General features: G+C 41.8%; 1 protein-coding gene across 1 annotated transcript in view; it reads left to right on the top strand.

Annotated features, from left to right (window-relative positions):
- Positions 1–21,113, top strand: part of CLIP2 (CAP-Gly domain containing linker protein 2) — a 98,100-nt gene that overhangs the window by 62,372 nt on the left and 14,615 nt on the right. Inside the window, exons 7-11 of the mRNA XM_070945659.1 lie at positions 2,967–3,070; positions 4,996–5,056; positions 7,257–7,361; positions 16,353–17,297; positions 20,104–20,161. Of these exons, the coding sequence (XP_070801760.1) occupies positions 2,967–3,070; positions 4,996–5,056; positions 7,257–7,361; positions 16,353–17,297; positions 20,104–20,161 (1,273 nt within the window). The remainder of the gene's footprint in view (positions 1–2,966; positions 3,071–4,995; positions 5,057–7,256; positions 7,362–16,352; positions 17,298–20,103; positions 20,162–21,113) is intronic.

The raw sequence follows: 21,113 nt of genomic DNA, 5'->3' as shown, positions 1-21,113 counted from the left end.
CCGGTTCTCCGAACCACCCGCCTCCATCGCTACCGGATCGAGTGATCCGGTCCGAACCGGGAGCATTTCACCCCTGCTCCTAGCGCTGCGTCCTTTTTCCTCTGCCTGTCCTAACCGAAAGCCCTATCAATTGTGGAGCTGACTAGAAACAGGGAGCCACAGCAGAGGGATGAAAGAACCACATGCGGCCCCAGAGCCGTGGGTTGCTGACCCCTGGCCTAGGGAATGGTCATATAAGACATATAGCATACAGATACATAAAGGACAGAGAAAGAGGCTCAGAAGGGACCTTCCAAGATCTCAGGCTGTAAAGGAGATGGCAGGAGAACTGTAATTTCAGACTTGCAAGATTCTGTTAATGTAGCTTTACAATAAAGTAGAATTGGTTTCTCTGGTTGTGTTTCCTGTCAGACCTACTGAGAAGGTTGACAAAAAACCACGAAGGAAAAGCATCTGATTTATAACACTATGAATTATTCATTATTAAGCACTAAGTATGACTTTGGTTTGCAAGCACAAAATAGGTCAATCATTATTAGCAGAAATAATCATTTGTTATTTGGTATTCACCCAGCTTTACCTAAAGCAAGCTGGAAGTTGCCAAGATCAGGAAACCTAGCCCTAAACAGAGTACAGGTAGTCCTCAACTGATGGCCACAATGAGCCAAAATTTATGTTGCTAAGTGAGACAGTTGTTAAATGAATTTTGCCTCATTTTATGACTTTTCTTGCCACAGTTGTTAAGTGGAATCACTGCAGTTGTTAGGGTTAGTTGTTAACACAGTTGTATCACACAGTTGTTAAGTGAATCTGGCTTCCCCAATGACTTTGCTTGTCAGAAGGTCATAGTGAGGATCACCATAAAAAGTGGTCACATGACCCTGGGACATTGCAACCATCAGCAAATATGTACCAGTTGCCAAGTGGTCAAATTTTGATCACGTGACCATAGGGCAGGGGTCTCCAACCTTGGCAACTTTAAGACTTATGGACTTAGACTCCCAAAATTTCTCAGCCAGCAAACTCCAAAAGTCTTAAAGTTGCCAAGGTTGGAGACCCCTGTCATTGTTCTGCCCCAGCTACGGACCCCAAAGAATGCAGCACACACAAAGTCTGTACAAACCTTAGCTTACTAAATTAAATCAGTCTTTTTCAAACAAAGGCTGTTAATTAACTTTCTTAACAACCTACAAGAATCCAAAGAAGAAATAATCGTAATCTTTCTAGGATTGGCAGAAAGCCCAGAAGCAATTTGCAGGAAACTGATAAAAGAACTAAGATCAAGACGCAAAGGAGAGTGAACTAAGTTGTTCCCTGCAAATTGCCTCAGTCGGCGTTCCTCCTTAAATAGGCTAAGGGAGTGGCCAATTAGCCCCAAGCCTTACTCTTGAGGAGACCTCCTCCTGAGGAGCCACTCCTGCCTTTTGGCAGCTCTGTGCGCCTGTGCATCAAGAAGAGGCTCCTCCTCTTCTTCCTCTTCACTTATGGAAATTTCTGGAGGTTCTGAAGGCCCTGGCTGAATCCCCGCCTCTGGCACCACATCTTCTCCATCCTCCTCATTGTCCGACTCGAGTGCCAGCTGCACAGCCTGCTGGCGCAGCACCACACCAGCCTCCTCGCTGTTGGAATCAGCTACTAGCTGCACAGGCCGCTGATGGGCCACAACAGCCATAGGGGGTGCTGCAACGGTTGTAAATGTGAAAAATGGTTATACGTCACTTTTTTTCAGTGCTGTTGTAACTTCAAACAGATGGTTGTAAGTTGAGGACTACTTATATTTATTTATTTATTATTTATTTATTATTCAAATTTCTATACCGCCCTTCTCCTTTCGGACTCAGGGCGGTGAACAGCCAAAATAAAACATTTATACATAAAGTACAATTAAAAATAGATTTAAAATAATTAAATTTGGCCCATAGTTTAAAATTTATCAATTTAAAATCCATATCAAAATTTAAAATCAACCATAAAATCATAAAATCAAGAGAGACCGGCTAACTGAAAGAGATGAGTTTTTAGGGCCCGACGAAAAGTCCGGAGGTCGGAGATCACTCGTATCTCTGGGGGTAGATTGTTCCAAAGGGTAGTTGCCACCACAGAGAAGGCTCTCCTCCTGGGGGTCGCCAGCCAGCATTGTCTAGCCGACGGCACCCTGAGGAGGCCCTCTCTGTGGGAGCGAACTGGCCGGTGGGAGGCTATTGGTGGCAGAAGGCGGTCCCGTAAGTACCCTGGCCCTAAGCCATGGAGCACTTTATATAACCAGTACAGGAGTATAAAAGATTTTGGTCACCTGCTGCCATCAGCCTTGTCTATGTAGATCAGGGGTATCAAACTCAAGGCCTGCGGGCCGGATCTGACCCGTGGGGTGCTTAGATCTGGCTCACAGGGCTGCCCTGGAAACAGCGAAGGAGAGCCCGTTTTTGTTGGCAGAGCACTCGGGACACCACAGATGCCCCCGACACAAGTGACATCAAGCTGGCCACACCCACCCCGGCCCCCGAGGTCAAAAACAACCTTGATGCGGCCTTCAGTGAATTTGAATTTGACACCCCTGATGTAGATTAAACCTATCTGCTATTGTTCTGATTGAGATTATGCTTTTCCATAAACCACATGTATTATTTGTGCATGCACACAGGCTGCAGGTGGACTTTTAGACCTGATATCAGGCAATTTCTGCAGAAATTCTTAGATGTTGAATAAAACTGTTAGGTAAATATGCCCCAATTCTGGTTGGCATCATGATGGGGAATTGCCTGAACTCCTGGGGGGGGGATGGGGGGAGGGCAGAAGATAGGTAAAATCCTATGGGAAAGTAATGTTTGCCAGGTTCATTTATTTTGGTCATTTCCTTTTCTTAATGAGCAAGAATAAAAGGTGTAAGAGTAGTGAAATTATGTCTGTGTGTAATCTGGTATAATGCTGAAAAATTGATTGGGTTTTCTTTTTTGTTTCATTTTTAGTATATAACGGAAACCGAGGGAAATTTGCAGAGAGCACGAGCCTTGCTGGATGGAGCGCAGAAGGAGAAAATAGAATTGCTGAACCAGTTAGAAGAGGAGAAAAGGTATCCACAGTTTGAGGGTTGGGGAGTTGAAAACAGAACGGATGTGAAATATGGCTTGTTTGCTTAGGAAAAGGCAAATAATCAAGCTTGGTGGCGCAGTGGTTAGAATGCAGTATTGCAGGCTAATTCTGCTGACTGCCAGCAGCTTGATTCTCACTGGCTCAAAGTTGACTCAGCCTTCCATCCTTCTGAGGTCGGTAAAATGAGGGACCAGATTGTTGGGAGCCATATACTGACTCTATAAATCGCTTAGAGGGGCTGTAAAGCACTGTGAAGCGGTATATAAATGCTATTGCTGTTGGTGACAATGTATTAGTATTGAAGCGGATTACAGGTAGTCCTTGACTTGGCAACCACAATTGGGACTGGAATCTTGGTTGTTGAACAAAACAGTATTGAACACCCAAATTGCAATCACAGGACCATGGGAATGTTGCAGTGGCCTGAATTCCAAGTACCAGTCAGAGGTATAGGTAGTCCTCGACTTAACGACCAGCATTGAACCCAAATTTTCCATTGTCAAACGATACAGTTGTTAAGTGAATTTTGCCCAGGGGTGGTATTCACTTACCTTAACTATTGGTTCGCAAATGTATGTGTATGTGTACGCGCGCACTCACTTTGCGCTCAGGTGCCACCTATGCACATGTGCAGGGCCTTCCGCGCATGTGCAGAGCATCAAAAACGATATGTTATGACCACTGCTACTGGTTTGCCCGAACCGGATAGAACCAACTGAATACCATCACTGGATTTCCCCCATTTTACGATCTGTCTGGCCACCATTGTTAAATGAATCTCTGCAGTTGTTAAATTAATTATAGAGTTGTTAAGTTATTTGACTGCTTGTCAGGTCAGAAAAGGGGATCATGTGACCCCCAGGACATTGCAACTGTCATAAATATGAGCCAGTTGACAAGACTCTGGATTTTGATCACATGACCATGGGGATGCTGCAAATGGTCATAAGTGTGAAAAACAGTCAGAAGTCACTTTTTTCAGCGCCGTTGTTATTTTGAACAGTCACGGAATAAACTGTTGTAAGTCGAGAACTGCCTGTACCACTTATTCAACACTCTCCCAAATTTGAACAGTCACTGAACAAGTGGTCGTTAACCAAGGATGACCTGTAATGTGCTAGGAAGTAGGAGAGAGCCAGCTTAGTGTCACAGTTAGGACATCAGGCTAGAAACTAGAAGACTGAGAATTCTTGTTCTGGCTTGGGCATAATGCCAGCTGTGTGACCTTGGGCCAGTCACTCTCTCTCAGCCCTAGGAAGGCGGCAATGAAAACCACTTCCAAAATCTTGCCCAAAAAACTGCAGGGATTTGTCCAAGCAGTCACCAGGAGACAACATTGACTCAAAGAGACCAAAAAAAAAAAGGACATTAGGAATGATGGTCATTCTATAAGGTAAAAGGTAAAGGTTCCCCTCGCACATATGTGCTAGTTGTTCCCGACTCTAGAGGGCGGTGCTTATCTCCGTTTCAAAGCCGAAGAGCCAGCGCTGTCCAAAGATGTCTCTGTGGTCAAGTGGCCGGCATGACTAAACGCCAAAGGCGCACGGAACGCTGTTACCTTCCCACCAAAGGTGGTCCCTATTTTTCTACTTGCATTTTTTAACTTTCGAACTGCTAGGTTGGCAGAAGCTGGGACAAGTAACGGGAACTCACCCTGTTACGCGGCACTAGGGATTCAAACCGCTGAATTGCCGACCTTTCGATCGACAATCTCAGCGTCTTAGCCACTGAGCCACCATGTCTCTTATAGTCATTCTATAAACAGTCATTCTATAAACAGCAATAAATCAGCTTGTTTGAGTTCCATTTCACAATCTGAGCTACATGGTATAAGAGAGTGGATGTAATAACTTTGGAAATTTTACCAAGTCATCGCTTTCTTCTTACTTTTCTCTTCTTTTACAGGAAGGTAGAGGATTTGCAGTTCCGAGTTGAGGAAGAATCTATTACAAAGGGAGATTTGGAGGTAATCGACAGCATGGCCTTTCTTTATTAGAATTTATACACTAGCCCGAAGGATTGATGATCTCCTCTGCACTGATTCCCTGTCATCTCCTTGTCTTTTAATAAATTAAGTTGATCGGCTAATGTGGGCTCTTACGTGTGTTTTGCAGAATGGCAAAGGCAAAACAATGTCGCAGGGTGTCCCATAGAGAATACGACTAGTCTGTTTTTATAGTCAGTCACTGAAAAGAGGGGTTCCAATTTTTATTTGCTTAGTTTGAACGATTCTGGAACTTGTTTCACTCAGTAAATTAGTGTGCAGATCAAATCACAAGCAACAGTGAAGATCACATATGGGCATTTCCTTATTCTAGTTTTATTTCTAATTTAAACAATCTGTTTGAGTCCTAGTAAGTAGGGAAAATGGTACATCCAGCTTATTCCTCTTTGTAAACTCTTATTTCAGCAAAACCCAACAGGTTTCTTGTATTCACTTAGGACCATGATGATGAACCTATGGCACATGTGCCACAGGTGGCACCCATAGCCATATCAGTGGGCATGTGAGCTCAGCTCCAGTGCGCATGCACGTGCCGGCCAGCTAATTTTTGGGCCTTCTGGGCCCATCAGAAGTAGGGAAACAGGTTGTTTCCTGCCTCCAGAGGGCCTCAGGGGATGGTGGGGAAGGCCCGTTTTTCTCTCTCACCTTGCTCCAGAGTCTCTCTAGGTAAATGGCAAATGGGCCATTTTCGGCCTCCGAAGGACCTCCAGGGGGGTAGGCCATTTTCGCCCTCCCCAGACGCCTAGAGAGGCTCTGGAGCCAGATGAGAGAGGAAAAACGGGCCTACCGGGCCATCACGTGCCAGGAGCGGGGGGAGCAGGGGGGTCGCACACGCATGTGCGGAGGTGGGGCACATAGAATTATGGGTGTGGGCACATGCACTTGACCCCCTGCCCCCCACTCCTGGCACACGATGGCAAAACGGTTAGCCATCATTGATTTAGGAGATGTTTTACTATTTTGAATGGTTATCAACACCATCCAACACTTAGAACTAAGCCCTATTGATTTGCTCCCAAGTAAAATGCTCTTGTGCTCTAGATGTGTTAATTTCAGCTCCCTTCATTCATTAGCAGTCATGATAACCCAGTTCCCACGCATCTGGAAGGCACAAGCTTTGGGAAGGCTGATATAGGGAATTGCTCATATCTCTTCCAAGTATAAAATTAGTTTTAATTCAAAAGGGAATGCATATTACGTTAAGCACCAATTAATAGAGCATTCCTGCACATCTGCTGGCAGTCTAACCTGGACAAATAAGACTGAGTTAATGTATCCTAATTTTAATGTTCCATTCGTGGTCCAAATGCACAAAAATTGCCACAATCAATTTTGTGTTATGCTCCCTTGGATAAATAGATTGTGCGCACTAGGATGGATGCAAAGAAGAGACTCCTCTAAGATCAATGCTTTTCAAAAACTGCTCCCCTAATGCATCTGACTCAGTGGTTCTTGGATCATTATTTTGGGGGGTAAGCAAAGCTGCCTGAGTTGGCAGCAGTTCCCAGCCTCAGTGACCTTCTAAAATGGATGCCCATGGAGATTCTCAGTCATCCAGGTCATGGTTGTTTCAAAACGCAACTGGACTTTGTTTTTCCGTGAAGCTGTTTTGCTTCTCATCCAGTTCTGACTTCAGAACTAAAGAAGCTTCTTGGATGAGAAACGCAACATCTTCAAGGAAAAAATCAACATCCAGTTGCCTTTTGAAAAAACACCTTTGGGACGTTTAAGATGGATTTGACATGAATTGTGGCTGAGCGTCTTGTCTCTAGACCAATAATTGACTGGAGGAGACTGTCTGGAGCAGCTGTTTGAGCTGTTTGGGAGGGGAATTCAACTGGAGTTGTGACATGAGAGATAATACACCAATGCATTTAATAGTTTGTGTCTGTGTTTGCAGTTGTGAAGAGGATTGATTTGAAAACTGCCTTTCTTGCAAAATTGTTGCATTCACACGCCTTTGCATCTTGTGTGGATGGCTGTCCCTGTCTTTTACCAATCTGGTCCTTCTCCCCACCCCTATTGTGTAAACTGTCTTTCTTCACTTTGTATACTGAAGAAGATAATTTGCAGGCATCTCCATTGTGATTATTATTATTCCCTTGTTCTCTCCTGTTTGCTTTCTTTTCTTCCTTTGGTTTCCTTCCTGATGTGTGACCAGACTCAGACGCAGCTGGAGCATGCTCGAATACGGGAGCTCGAACAGAGCCTCCTGTTTGAGAAGACCCAGGCAGCAAAGCTTCTCAGAGAATTGGAGGAGAGCAGGGTAATCCACCCAACCACCTTTGCTGCCCCACCTCATGCTAGCCAATGCCTGCAGATCCAATTGCTTGCTGGCTATGTTGATAATCCCCCATAGTTTTTTTTTTTTAATTTGAGCCTCCATGTTTCATGTTAACATCTTGTTTTGCAATTCTCCCCCCCACCCCCCCCCCAGCTCTCCACAATCTCTTTCTTCTCCGTTTCTCTGGAGATGGTAACATTTCGTAGTTTTGCCTTCTTGGTCTGTTGGACAAACCCTTCCTTTGATTTCCATTCTGCAGCTTTTCATGCTATCATTTGGATTGGACCAACTTTGCCACTCATCATCCAGTTTAACAATAATCATTGGTTGAATACAGAAAGCTATTTACCTGATGATAGGCTCTTGGCTTTGCAAGCGGTTATGTCTCTTCATGGCGGTATCCCATGAATAAGAAAGAGGCTGTTCTTTTGTCTCAAACCTCACCATTGCACCCCACTGGAAAGCAGGGAGGAGGAGGCACAATTCATTCCCCTTTTTCCCCCTCACCTGAAACCCCTCGCCAGCTCTTTCCATGCACGTAACTTGGTAAATGGCAAGCTGTATTCACCCATCACCATTGCAGAGTTGCTTGGGCCCCCAGAATTCTGCATCATAACTTAACTCTGCAGGTTCAGCATTTTGGAAAGCATGGTAAAAACAAGCATTTAGGTGTCAGGATTCTTATTCAAAGGGACAGCTTTAGATACTAGGATAAAGCTGGGTCCTTGAAGATCTCTTTTTGGTGTGCCTTTTTCATCTATCCTAATTGAATCTAATAGCCTGCTCATTTTTAATCCTGGATTTTAAGAGTACAGGAGGATTCTATGTAATTGCCCATTTGGGTAGTGGCTCAGAATAGGCTTACAAGTGCTGTCTATCATGTATCGTCAAGTCATATTCAAAGCCTTGAGTGTATTTCATGCCTGGGACCCAGATTTTGTCTCTATGGAGTCATCCAAGGGAACGGGGAATTTGAAAGGCCCAATCAAACTGCAGATAAGTGTAATACATACATTGGTCTTTAGGCACACTAATAGTATCTCATGACATCAACATGAACTAAAAAAATCAGACTTCAAGGAAAGTTCAAGATAGCTCTGTTTTCTAGACTGTTTTGGAATTTGACAGTTGTACCTCAGTCCTATAAAAGATTCAGAAAAATGTGAAATTTCCAAATTAAAATCCCACTCAGCAACTAGAACCAGGCATTCTGGATTTGGGCCTTAAGTCTTCTAGGATGTTGTATGTTCATTCATAATGCTTAATCCAGGGATGAAATGCTCCCAGTTCAGACTGGATTGCCCGATCCAGTAGCGATGGAGGTGGGTGGTTCGGAAAACCAGTAGCAAAAATCCCTGCCCCCCCCCATTGCCCAGCTGAGCCGCGCAATCATCAGAGGCTTTTTAAAAAATGTTAAAAGCATTTTTTCTACAACCCCTTTGGCCGAAAAAAATGCTTTTAAAAGTTAAAAAAAAAGCCTCTGATGATCGCATGGCTCAGCTGGGATCATCAGAGGCTTTTAAAATCATTTTTTCTACAACCTCTTTGGCCGAAGAAGTTATAGAAAAAATGTTTTTTAAAAAGAAAAAAAGCCTCTGCCGATCGGGCACGTCAGCTGGGATCATCAGAGGCTTTAAAAAAGAAAAAAAGAAAGCCTCTGCCGATCAGGCAAGTCAGCTGGGATCGTCAGAAGTTTTAAAAGCATTTTTTTTTACAACCTCTTCAGCCAAAGAGGTTGTAGTAAAAATGGTTTTAAAGGTTAAAAAAAAAAAAGTTGACCACGCCCACCCAGTCATATTACACCACCACCACCAAGCCACGCCCACAGAACTGGTAGTAACAAATTTTACATTTCACAACTGGCTTAATCCCATAATTAGACATAGCTTCTGGGTACCATTTTTTTAAAAAAAAAAGTTTATTCATTAGATTAGATTTTTATTAGATTTCTTCCAAGAGACTGAAGTAATTCTGTGGAGACTTCTCTTTACTTTACCCTTACGACAGGATCCCCTGGAGATAGGTTGAACTCTGAGAGGAGGACTGACCCTTATGAACTTTAATGGCTGAAGGTAGATTAGAATAAGGGGCATGTTTCTTGTACATATAGTCCTTGATTTATGACCACAATTGGATCATAATTGTGGAATCTCTGTTGCTAAGTAAGGCGGTTGTTAAGTGAGTTGTGCCCAATTTTACCAATCATATGACCCTGAGGGACTGCAGTTGTTGTAAATACCCAAATTTTGATCACGTGACTGTGGGGATATATATTCTGGTCATCATTTTCTTCAGAACTTTGAATGGTTGCCAAATGAATGGTTAAAAGTCAAGGAGTACTATAGTTCACCTGTCAGAGTTCCAAGTAATAGACCCATAGCAAGCAAAACTGAGGCAGGTGGATTCCTCAAAGAATAGCTTTATTGGATATATCATATTGGCACCGATCTGGTGAAAACCGACTCTGAAGATTCCCGCAGTTTCCACTGAATTAAAAGTAAAGGTTTGTCACTTTCTCAAAACCATCAGTCACATGGTCCAATCACAACGCCTGGTGACATCCCTCCTCCTTCCTCCAACCAGTTGTGAGAATGTCCTTGGTTCCCAAGAGAACATATTTTGTTTTGGCTACAAAACCCAAGCTATCTCAAATCCCTCCTCCCTATCCCTCAGCTTCAGTGTGGCAACACTGAAGCTTCCAAGATGGCTTCGGTCAGGTCAGCTTCAGGGTTGACATCACCACCTGCAGCGGTATACCACATTGACTCTTGGGATTGGCCCAAAGTCTCTGGAGAAACTTCTAGATCTGAGATCTCCTGCTCCTAGTCCAGCATGATCACCACTATACTATATTGGCTGAGAGAGGAGAGAAACCGAAAGTCACCCAGTGAATTTCTAATGGAGAGTGAGGTTAACCGGAACTCAGGTCTCTCACAGGTCTAATCCAAGTTAGCCACTGTACCAAAAACTACTGGTTTTTGACCCTATCTATCAATCTTTTGTGAAATCTGCAGTATCTTTAAAAGGAAAACAAGGCTTTATGATGTGCAATATTTTTAATTTGTGATTTTCACCTCTGATGATGTCAGGATTTATCCATAGTTTGCCACTGTTGTGATCAAGGAGGTATGGTGTTTTGTTACTAGACATAGGAGTCATATATACAAAAAAATGGTTCAATTTTTCTTTGTTTCTTTCGTGATTACCTCTATATACAAAACTGGGAAAGCAGCTTATTCACATAGTTGTTTGGAGTTTTTCCTCCTAGTGTTTTTTTTCTTTTATGATTTTGTTAGATTGAATTTGAATTATTGTTAAGTATTTGTAATTTTGCCTCGAGCTACTGGGGATGATAATTTTGCCTCGAGCTACTGGAATATAACTTCAACAACATAAGTAAAAATAAATCAATTTGTGCTGTTATTACCCGTTCTTCCCTCCAAAAAGAACCCCCTAAAAATTATCAGTACAAAAGGTAATAGCAATATGGATAAAACAGGGCTATACTAGAGGAAGTAATTTCCAAAACATAGTTGTTGTTCAAAATGGAGAGCTATGTCTCTTTTGTTATGTAGGAAAGTGTCATCTGTGTAACTGCTTCTGTCCAGATGTTGACTGTCTAGATTAGGGGAAACTTAAAAGGCCTGTATTAGTTTAGTTTAGTTTATTTGATTTGTATACCGCCCTACTCCCAAAGGACTCAGGGCGGTGAACAGCCACAGGATAAAAACACATAAATACAAAATTTAAAACTGAATAAAACCGAATTAAACAATTTGGCCGAAGACAAATTTAAAACACCCCAATAAATTAAGAACGAATTAAAATTTGCGTTTTAAAAAGGGAAAAAAGGGAAAAAATTAGGCCAGGCCAGCCTGATGGAATAAAAAGGTCTTGAGAGCACGGCGGAAGGTGCGTAGATCCGGGATCCTCCGTATCTCCGGGGGAAGCTCATTCCAAATAGTAGGTACCCCCACAGAGAAGGCTCTCCCCCTGGGGGCCGCCAGTCGACATTGTTTGGCCGACGGCACCCGGAGGAGCCCCTCTCTATGAGAGCGTACCAGCCGGTGGGAGGCTACTGGTGGCAGCAGGCGGTCCTGTAGATAACCAGGTCCTAAGCCATGGAGCGCTCTAAAGATGGTAACCAAGACCTTGAAGCGCACACGGAAGACCACCGGGAGCCAGTGCAGCTCGCGCAGGAGAGGTGTTACATGGGAACGCCATGTCGCTCCCATAACCACCCGCGCGGCCGCACTCTGCGCCAGCTGGAGCCTCCGGGTGCTCCTCAAGGGGAGCCCCATGTATTGATCTCTGTTCTTAAGATTTTTGGTTTTAAAACCGATTTGCTCCTTCTCACCAGTTGAGGAATTTTATGGGAAATAAAGCTTGGCCCTTTGGGTTCTGCCAGAAGGATGCTTTGGGAATGAATGAATGTTTTAGAACATTTTGGGTGATTTACATTGTTTATTAATAAACTTTCAGAGAGGAAAAGCATGTTGAGAGTCGGATTTGGCTTAGGAAACTTCCTTCTCTTGATAAGGTTCATCGATCACACTAAAATATAATGTGGCTTGTTTAAAGATGAGCATCTGTGACCTAATCATTGTGATCTGCTGCTGCAAACATGGGAAGAGCCAAAGGTTTAATTTCTGCTGCCCCAAGGAATAAGATTACATTTGTATTTTTGTCTGTTTTTTGGATTCTGGTGTTTGTTTATTCAATTTGTGTAGCCATCCACCTCAAACCAGACTCTAGGCTGCAAACCATCATAAAAAAAAAAACTAAAGCACTATACAAAAAAAGAAATAAAATATGAAATAAGATAAATAAAAATTAAATATAAATAGCAGCCAAGAGATGTTATAATTCATTGGTATAGAAAAAAAAGCCAGGAAACAGAACCCTTCACATACTTGGAACTCAGGCATATTGCCAGGTTTTTAGAATAGAATAGAATAGAATAGAATAGAATAGAATAGAATAGAATAGAATAGAATAGAATAGAATAGAATAGAATAGAATAACAGAGTTGGAAGGGACCTCGAGATCTTCTAGTCCAACCCCCTGCTTAGGCAGGAAACCCTACACCACTTCAGACAAATGGTTATCCAACATCTTCTTAAAAATTTCCAGTGTTGGGGCATTCACAACTTCTGCAGGCAAGTTGTTCCACTTATTAATTGTTCTATGTCAGAAAGTTTCTCCTTAGTTCTAAATTGCTTCTCTCCTTGATTAGTTTCCACCCATTGCTTCTTGTTTTACCCTCAGGTGCTTTGGAGAATAGTTTGACTCCCTCTTCTTTGTGGCAACCCCTGAGACCTTTTTAAGACTTTTCAAAAGACCAACAGGCTTAGAGCCATCCTCATCTCAGGATTACATTTCATGAGATTTTGATAGAGGAAAGCAGATTTCAGATGAACCCTAGGACAAACTTTTGGAGACATAAGAGCAGTTCAACAGTGACATCCATTATTGTGTGACCGACAGGCAGATGCCCCCTTGCTGTGACTTCAAATTTGTACTTGTTTGGGAGATGCTCTGATTTTCCTTAGCAACAAAGATGATTAGGACCTGGAGGCTAAAACATATAAAGAATGGTTGCTGGAACTGGGTATGTCTAGCCTGATGAAAATAAGGACTAGGGGTGACATTATAGCAGTGTTCCGATATCTCAGGGGCTGCCCTGAAAGAAGAGGGAGACAAACTATTTTCCAAAGCACCCGAGGGTAGGACAAGAAGCAATGGGTGAAAAGGAGAGAAGCAACTTAGAACTAAGGAGAAATTTCCTGACAGTTAGAACAATTAACCAATGGAACAACTTGCCTCCAGAAGTTGTGAATGCTCCAACACTGGAAGTTTTTAAGAAGATGTTGGATAACCATTTGTCTGAAGTGGTGTAGGGTTTCCCTGCCTAAGCAGGGGGTTGGACTAGAAGACCTCCAAGGTCCCTTTCAACTCTGTTATTCTATTCTGTTCCTCTATTAAGCAGAAGTTTGGATCAGGAACTTTTGTGTCCTTCTCTAACTTTCAACTCTTAAGTGTTTAGAGCTAGTATTGGAGTCAATTCAGTGGAGCAGCGCCTATTGCCAGATTTCTCTCTTATTTCCTTTTTACCATGATTCATAAACCGAATGTGCTGTGCTCCATCAGTTTCCCAGCTGCTTCTAAGCCCATCATTAAACATTAACCATGGTCAGCAGTTTGCTTATACATCCAGCACCATTCCTTACATATTCCTTTGGAACATTTATGTTAATAACTTCTAACCAATTCCCATAGGTGGGAGGGAGGGAGGGAGGGAGGGAGGATGGCTGTTTGGTTGGCTGATACATCCTTTTACACCAGGGTAAACTACGCGGTGAGCAAAGAGTCAGTGACTATAGAACAATTGAGCAAATCCAAATCTGACATGACCCAATTTAGCAGATTAGGGTTGAGAGTTGAAACACCTTTTAATAGCCTTATGAAAATAATCTGATATTATCAGCTGACAAGAATGATGGCATTTATTTATTTATTTTCTTACTTTACTTTGTACTTTCAGCAGTCCACTATGCTGAACAAAAGGTTTGTTTTCAAGATGGAGAATGCTGGGACTGAAGGAGTAAGTTTTCAAAAGCTGCCCAGCATGCCTGCTTAACTCTCAAGCCTTGAGGTATTTCATCTGCAGTGTTTCTCAAACTTGGCAACTTTTAAGGCATATGGACTTCAACTCCCAGAGTTCCCCAGCCGGCTGGCATGCTGGCTTAAGAGTTCTGGGAGTTGAAGTCCATACGTCTTAAAGTTGCCAAGTTTTAAGAAACGCTGATCTATAGGTGGTGAAGATGATTGCAGAGTTGATAGTAGAGGGAATAGATTACGGTCAAAACGTTGCATTGTTGCATCAGACCAGTGGTGCAATGGAATCCTAATTTGGGAGGCTGCATTATTTTCTACCAAGTCTCATTCAATCTGAGAAAAAAAAGATTTTCTTTTTAAACATTTCTTTTAAAGTGGAAGAGGTATCACTGAAATTCTTATGGATAAAGGGTTGTTACGCTTGCATTTGTTTAATTACAATGTGGCCAAAGTGTATATGTCAGTATCCTGCCTTTTGTTCTACATTACTAGCCTTCCTGCCTTCTCATACCTCTATTTTTTTTTTTTTTTAATTTGATTTATATGCCGCCCTTCTCCGGAGACTCAGGGCGGCTTACAATGCGTTAAGCAATAGCCTTCATTCTTTTGTATATTTGAATCCCAAGGTACAACATCAGCAGGAGCTCTTCCTAGGGAACTTTTCAGATTAGCAAATGTGGGCACCCAAGGAGGCTTCAGAGTGGTGGGAAAAGATGCCACAGAATACAACCTCTCCAGCCAACATTAACAGTAATCCTAACTTAAAACTGAGCTGAGAAATAAGACCAAGAGCATTCCTAAAGACATTCTGCTTGAGAAGAAGATAGGAAACCCTTTTTCCTGAGGAAGTAATTTTTAAAAACTTCAAAATAGGTAATGATGTAGCATTAGGAAAAAAAGAAAAAGTTGCTTTACTTTGTTTCAAGTACAAAATTGAAGTCCTTGACCTACGCCCACAGTTGAGCCCAAAATTTGTATTGTTAAGCAAGACCGTTGTTGAGTGAATTTTATGACGTCACTTGCCACAGTTGTTAAGGGAATCACTGCAGTTGTTAAGTTAGTAACACGGTTGTTAAGTGAATCTGGACATAAATATGAGTCAGTTGCCAAGCATCTGAATTTTGAGCACATGACTTTGAGGGTGCTGCAACAGTCATAAGTGTGAAAAATGGTGATAAGTGACTTTTCAGTACCATTGTAATTCTGAACAGTCATTAAATGAACTGTTGTAAGTCGAGGACTACCAGTAAGCAGAGCAAGGGGAGAATATTTATCCCTGCCTGGGTTGCCAGTTTTCTCCTCATGAGAAGCTGTATCCATATAGATCCATATTTTCACGAATATCTCAACTGTGGTCTCCATCAGATATCTGAATTGGTACACGCCATCCTGCCATTTCATAACTTTGTTGTCTTATCTCCACTCATTTTTCCAGTGGCTATTCTGATTGTAAATTTCCACCCCCACCATCTGGAGATCACCAGATTATAGGAGACTGGTGTACAGACCATTTCTATTTTTTTTTAAAGGAGAAGCAGTGATGTTTCTAGGCAAAAGAGTTTTTCTTATTGCTTTCTAGAAAATGGCAAAAGACAGAACTGAACATGGTCTTAATTCGAAAAGAAAGAAAAGCTCAATAAGAAAATTTACCCTGGTGCAAAATCAAAAATGAAAATCTAAAACCTTCAGATAATGGAATCTGTTTTACTGCATAGGTATTTGTAAGTTGCAAATTCTTTATCTAAGAGCTTTTTTAACACATTTGGTAGCAAAAAAAATTCCAGTATTCTACTTAAGATATTTTTAATCACTCTTCTCTCCGGGCTATATGATGTTAGCGATACCAACACAAAAGACATTTGCATAATTTATTTAGGCAAGATGGTTAAGATGTAACCTAATGTAACCACAGCCTATTTGCTAATTTAGTGTATTTTTAGAACCCAGAAAAGAATGTTGACCATGTTGTATAAACATTTTATTACATTCATGTTCTGGTAGTTACAGATTCAGAATTCTGGAGGTTGTAGTCCAGCACTTTAGCCGTGCACTAGATTGGGAAGGGTTCGTTAACACCTTTATACATCCCTAAAAGATCTCATATTATACAGTAATATACTTTAAAAAGAGAAAGCTTCCACAATGAGTAAAGAAGCTCTTAGGATTTTCAGGTTCAGGGAAACTATAGCCATCCAGATGTTGAACTCCCATCAGTCCTAGATAATGGTTTTGGATGGATGATGGTCAGCTACATTCTAATAACAACTGGATGGCCGCAGGTTACCCACAGCTGCATATGAAAACGCAAGCACTGATTCTAATACATGCTTGTATCCTTTTCATAATCTCTTTCAGTTAACTACTGTGGCAGAGAAGTCAAGAATCCTTCAGCTCGAGGAAGAGTTGACCTTAAGGCAAAGTGAGGTTGAAGAGTTGCGGCAATGTTTAAAGAATTCCCATCAGCCAGAGTCTCCAGATCACAGCCTGGGCCTGCAGACCGAAACTCTCCGCTTACGTGACCAGCTGTTTTCAGCCAACAAGGAGCACCAGAAAGAGAGTATCCAACTGAAAGAGAAGTATGAGAGGACTTTGAAGAAGCACCAGCAGGAGGTTGAAAAGTTGAAAGCTCTCAATGAAAAGTACTCCCAAGAAATTGTGGACCTCAAGCAAAAAGTTCAGCAGGCCACCAATGAGAACATGGGCTTAATGGACAACTGGAAGTCAAAGCTGGATACGTTAGCATCAGACCATCAGAAGTCATTGGAGGACCTCAAGGCTACTTTGAACACAGGCCCTGACAGCCAGCATAAGGAAATAGTGGAGCTGAAAGCTGTAGTAGAAAGCATCAAATTGGAGCACCAGTTAGAGCTGGAGAACCTAAAAGCTAAGCATGACATTGAGATGGCAGTTCATATTAAAGAGAAGGAAAGCCTTAAGATGAAGGTACAAGAAGTCAAGGAGGAAATGGAAGAAAGCGACAACAATTGGAAGAGCCAGTTGGAAACCAAAACGAACCAGCAGCTTATGGAACTTCAGGACTTGAAGGATAAGTGTCGAGATGCTGACCTCAGAGTTCATGAGCTGGAGAAGCTACACAGTGATTACAAAGACCAGGCACAAGCCATAGCTTTCTTGAAAGAGCAGATCTCCTTGGCTGAGAAAAAGATGCTGGACTATGAGACCCTGCAGAAAACTGAGGTTCAGAGTAAACAAGAGATTCAGCGGTTACAGGAGAAAGTTCTTGTGTTAGAGAATAAATTGCACTCCACTGAGCCCCTCCACCCTTCCCAACCCACCAATGTGAGTGTTTGAGTCCATGAGTAGCTATTGGCTTTTTAAAAGAAATTTGCCATGGATCCCTATCTTTATTCTTTTGTTCTTTATTTTACTTATTAATATATAAGTAAAAGAATGCAACATTTAAACAGCTTAAGCTGTTAGCTAGATGTTTTTCCTCCAAACTGGCCACTATGTGAGGCAGCTTGAATTCCTTCAAAAGGAAGTTCAACCATCAAGGAACGTGGATTAATTAATGACTTTGGACATCTTCATTCAGGATTCTACTTTGTTTACTATATTTAATTCATAAATTAATGAATCAACATTTATTTTTCCTTATGAATTGAGGTATGGTAGGATAAGTAAGTTCTTGAGAACTTAGTATTTCAGAGTATTGAGGAAATATATAGGAGGAAGAAGGAAAACAGACTGGAATGGTGATCACTTTAAATCTTGGTTACTATAAAATCTTGATTCTCCAGAATTGGCACGCAGTGGACAAATTTAATTGTATTTATCATTTGCATCATAATATATTATTGTAATTTATATAACTTGCATGATTACATCATATTTATGCCATTTATGCCATTTTCATGACATTGTTACTCAAACAGCATAAATTATATTTTGCTGACAAATTCTTAGATTCAAAGGATTTTTTAGAATTATGTAGATCTCCTTCAGAGATCCCTGGTGCTCTCCGAGCTTGGTTGTTTTCTTGCAGATGTTTTATTACCAAATCAGGTAATATCATTAGCACTGATGATGATACCTAGTTAGGGTAATGAAAGGTCTGCAAGAAAATAACCAAGCTCAGAGAGCACTGAGGTTTCATTGTAATAGGGGTCATCACAGTGTCGTCACGTGACATGACATATCACGACTTTTTTCCCCTTGGCTAAACTGGGCGTGGCCAATGTGTGATGCATCCGGGCCGCGAGTTTGACAGCCCTGCTGTAATGCATAGTAGGGAAGTAAGTCAAAAGCCATTTCAAAAAAGGGAGATACCAGATTCTATTTCAAGGATTAAAGTAAGAAAAAATTGAAAGATATAAGGGAAAGAATAGGCCAATGGTAACATAGAGAGGACTGTAAAGAGCTTATTCTGAACATAACTAAATGGTTGCGGTAGGAAAGCATTCGGTCATCTCAACTTGGTGGAATCCATTAGAGAAAGGAATCAAACTTTAAATATCTATTAACTTGCAACCATTCATTTAGCAACCATTCAAAGTTACAGTGGCACTGAAAAAGTTGACTTGTGACCAGTCCTCACATTTATGACTGAAACAGCATCCTCGCTATCATGTGATCAAAATCGGAGCATTTGGCAGCCTTACATGTATTTTACACCAGTTGTAGCATCCCGGGGTGATGTGATTGCCATTTACAACTTCCCAGCTGGCTTCCGACACACAAAATTGATAAGGGGTTTGCTTAATGGCTGCAATAAATTGAGGACTATCTGTAATGCTATGCCAGGACTCCCTGCTTCTCAACTTTGGAATAAGGCAAGCTATGAAATCATGATTTGAAATGAATTTAACATTATATAGCTTCTGTTAAAGCTGGAAACAATGGCTTTGTTAAGACAGGAAACTGATTTTGAGGGTTCATAGATCAGTTTGAGTCCACAGGTGATAAACTGCTAGCTACAAAACTTCTGGTTTGATTGCTGCAAGCAGGGGTGAAATACTCCCAGTTCGGACCAGATCGCCTGATCTGGTAGCGATAGCGGTGGGTGGTCCGGAGAACTGGTAGCAAAAATCCCTACGCCCCCCCCCCCCCATGCCCAGCTGAGCCGCACTATCCTCAGAGGCTTTTTTTTTTTTTTTACTTTTAAAAGCATTTTTTTTACAACCTCTTCCGATGAAAAAATGCTTTTAAAAGTAAAAAAAAAAAAAAGCATCTGATGATCGCGCGGCTCAGCTGGGATCATCAGAGGTTTTTCAAAGAATTTTTTTCTGCAACCTCTTGGCCAAAGAAGTGGTAAAAAAAATGCTTTGAAAAGTCTCTGAGATCCCAGCTGAGTTGCCTGATTGGCAGAGAGGCATTTTTTAAAGAGCCTCTCCGATGATCCCAGCTGAGTTCCTGATTGGCAGAGGCTTTTCAAAGCATTAGAAAAAATGCTTTGAAAAGTTTTTTTTAAAAAAGTTGGCCACGCCCACCCAGTCACATTACCCCCCCCACCAAGCCACGCCCACAGAACCGGTAGTAACAGGTTTTACATTTCACCCCTGGCTGCAAGCCACAAAATTTGATTGCGTGCAAGAGAGAAAGCTTATATATGTTTTATTAAGATGCATCATTTATTCATTCAAAGGATATGAAGCTTGTTTCAATAGTTCATGAGATTTACTTTGATACGATAAAAGCAAAACATTCGATCTTTACTGAAGGGTATGTATAAAACTGGCCATGTCTGTCATAAATCAGTGGAAGATATAAACATGGAAGAGAGCCAGTTTGTGTAGTGGTTAAGGCACCATAGTAGAAACTGGGAGACCGGGAGTTCTAGTCCTGCTTAAACACAAAGCCAGCTGGGTGATCTTGGGCCAGTCGCTCTTTCTCAGCCCTAGGAAGAAGGCAATGGCAAGCCATTTCTGAAAAATCTTGCCAAGAAGGCTTCAGGAACGTATCCAGGCAATTGCCAGGAGTCAAAACTGATTTGAAGGCATACATAGACATAAATATGAAACGCGCCAATAGAATTGATTTCAGGTGTTATCCAGAAGGTCTGATAGGTATGCACATTTGCACATTCTTCGTTCAATTCATATTACCCAATATTGTTTGTTTATGGGGTTTTTAAATGTTTCTTTAGATGATTGAAACAAATGACATTTCAGAAGAAAAGATCAAGATGAAACAAGCAATGGAAGGTAAGTGTGCATCGTATTTTGGGATCTTGGACTTGAACATAATGAATATAATTATAATGAATATAAATACTGTATCACTTCATTGACTAGAAGTTTCTGTTCCTGCTTTAGATTTTTATCTAAATCAGGGGTCTCCAACCTTGGCAACTTTAAGTCTTGGCGGACTTCAACTTCAGGAATTCTGGGAGTTGAAGTCCGCCAGGCTTAAAGTTGCCAAGGTTGGAGACCTAAATGCTGTGCTCAGGCCAACAAAAGGCCCCCTCACCCAAAAATGGTAGTATCAATTAGTACAGGGCTACAACTCTGGCTTCTGTTCAGTCTGCTCCTCTTTAGATGTTGAGAGGTTGGAAACCTGTGGTCCACATTCATCTGCCTTTCGACAAAGAACTTCTACCAGAGTTATTACAGACTTCTGCTAAAACTGCTTCTCTATCCTGGGGGTAGGAGAGCAGCATTGAGGAAAGCTGAAAGGGCAGAAGAAGAAATGCCCTGGTCCTAGTTTAGCTCTAGTTTTAGCATCACCAAGGAGCCACGGTGGCGCAGTGGTTAGAATGCAGTACTGCAGGCTACTTCTGCTGCCTACCAGCTGCCTACAATTTGGCAGTTCAGATCCCACCAGGCTCAAGGTTGGCTCAGCCTTCCATCCTTCCGAGGTTGGTAAAATGAGGACCCAGATTGTTGGGGGCAATATGTTGACTCTAAACCGCTTAGAGAGGGCAGTAAAGCATGTGAAGCGGTATATAGGTCTAAGTGCGATTGCTTTTGCTATCATCAGCCTGTAGCCCCCGGTGGATTACTCATAAAGACAACCAGATCACAGAAAAAATTATTCTTCTCTTCTTATTTGGAGTGAGTAGCCTGGACAAGTTTTGGGGCATTGGCTTTTGGTCTGGCAGGTCCTCTTACGTTTTAACAAGAAGAGAAAAGTCCACTGAACTTTTTAGAAGCACCA

The sequence above is a fragment of the Pituophis catenifer genome, unplaced genomic scaffold, assembly GCF_029215685.1.
Source record: "Pituophis catenifer annectens isolate HBS135680 unplaced genomic scaffold, rPitCat1.0.hap2 SCAF_1, whole genome shotgun sequence".
Classification (NCBI taxonomy): domain Eukaryota; kingdom Metazoa; phylum Chordata; class Lepidosauria; order Squamata; family Colubridae; genus Pituophis; species Pituophis catenifer.
Note: the sequence above shows the minus strand (reverse complement) of the source record. Positions and strands in the feature narration are given on the sequence as shown.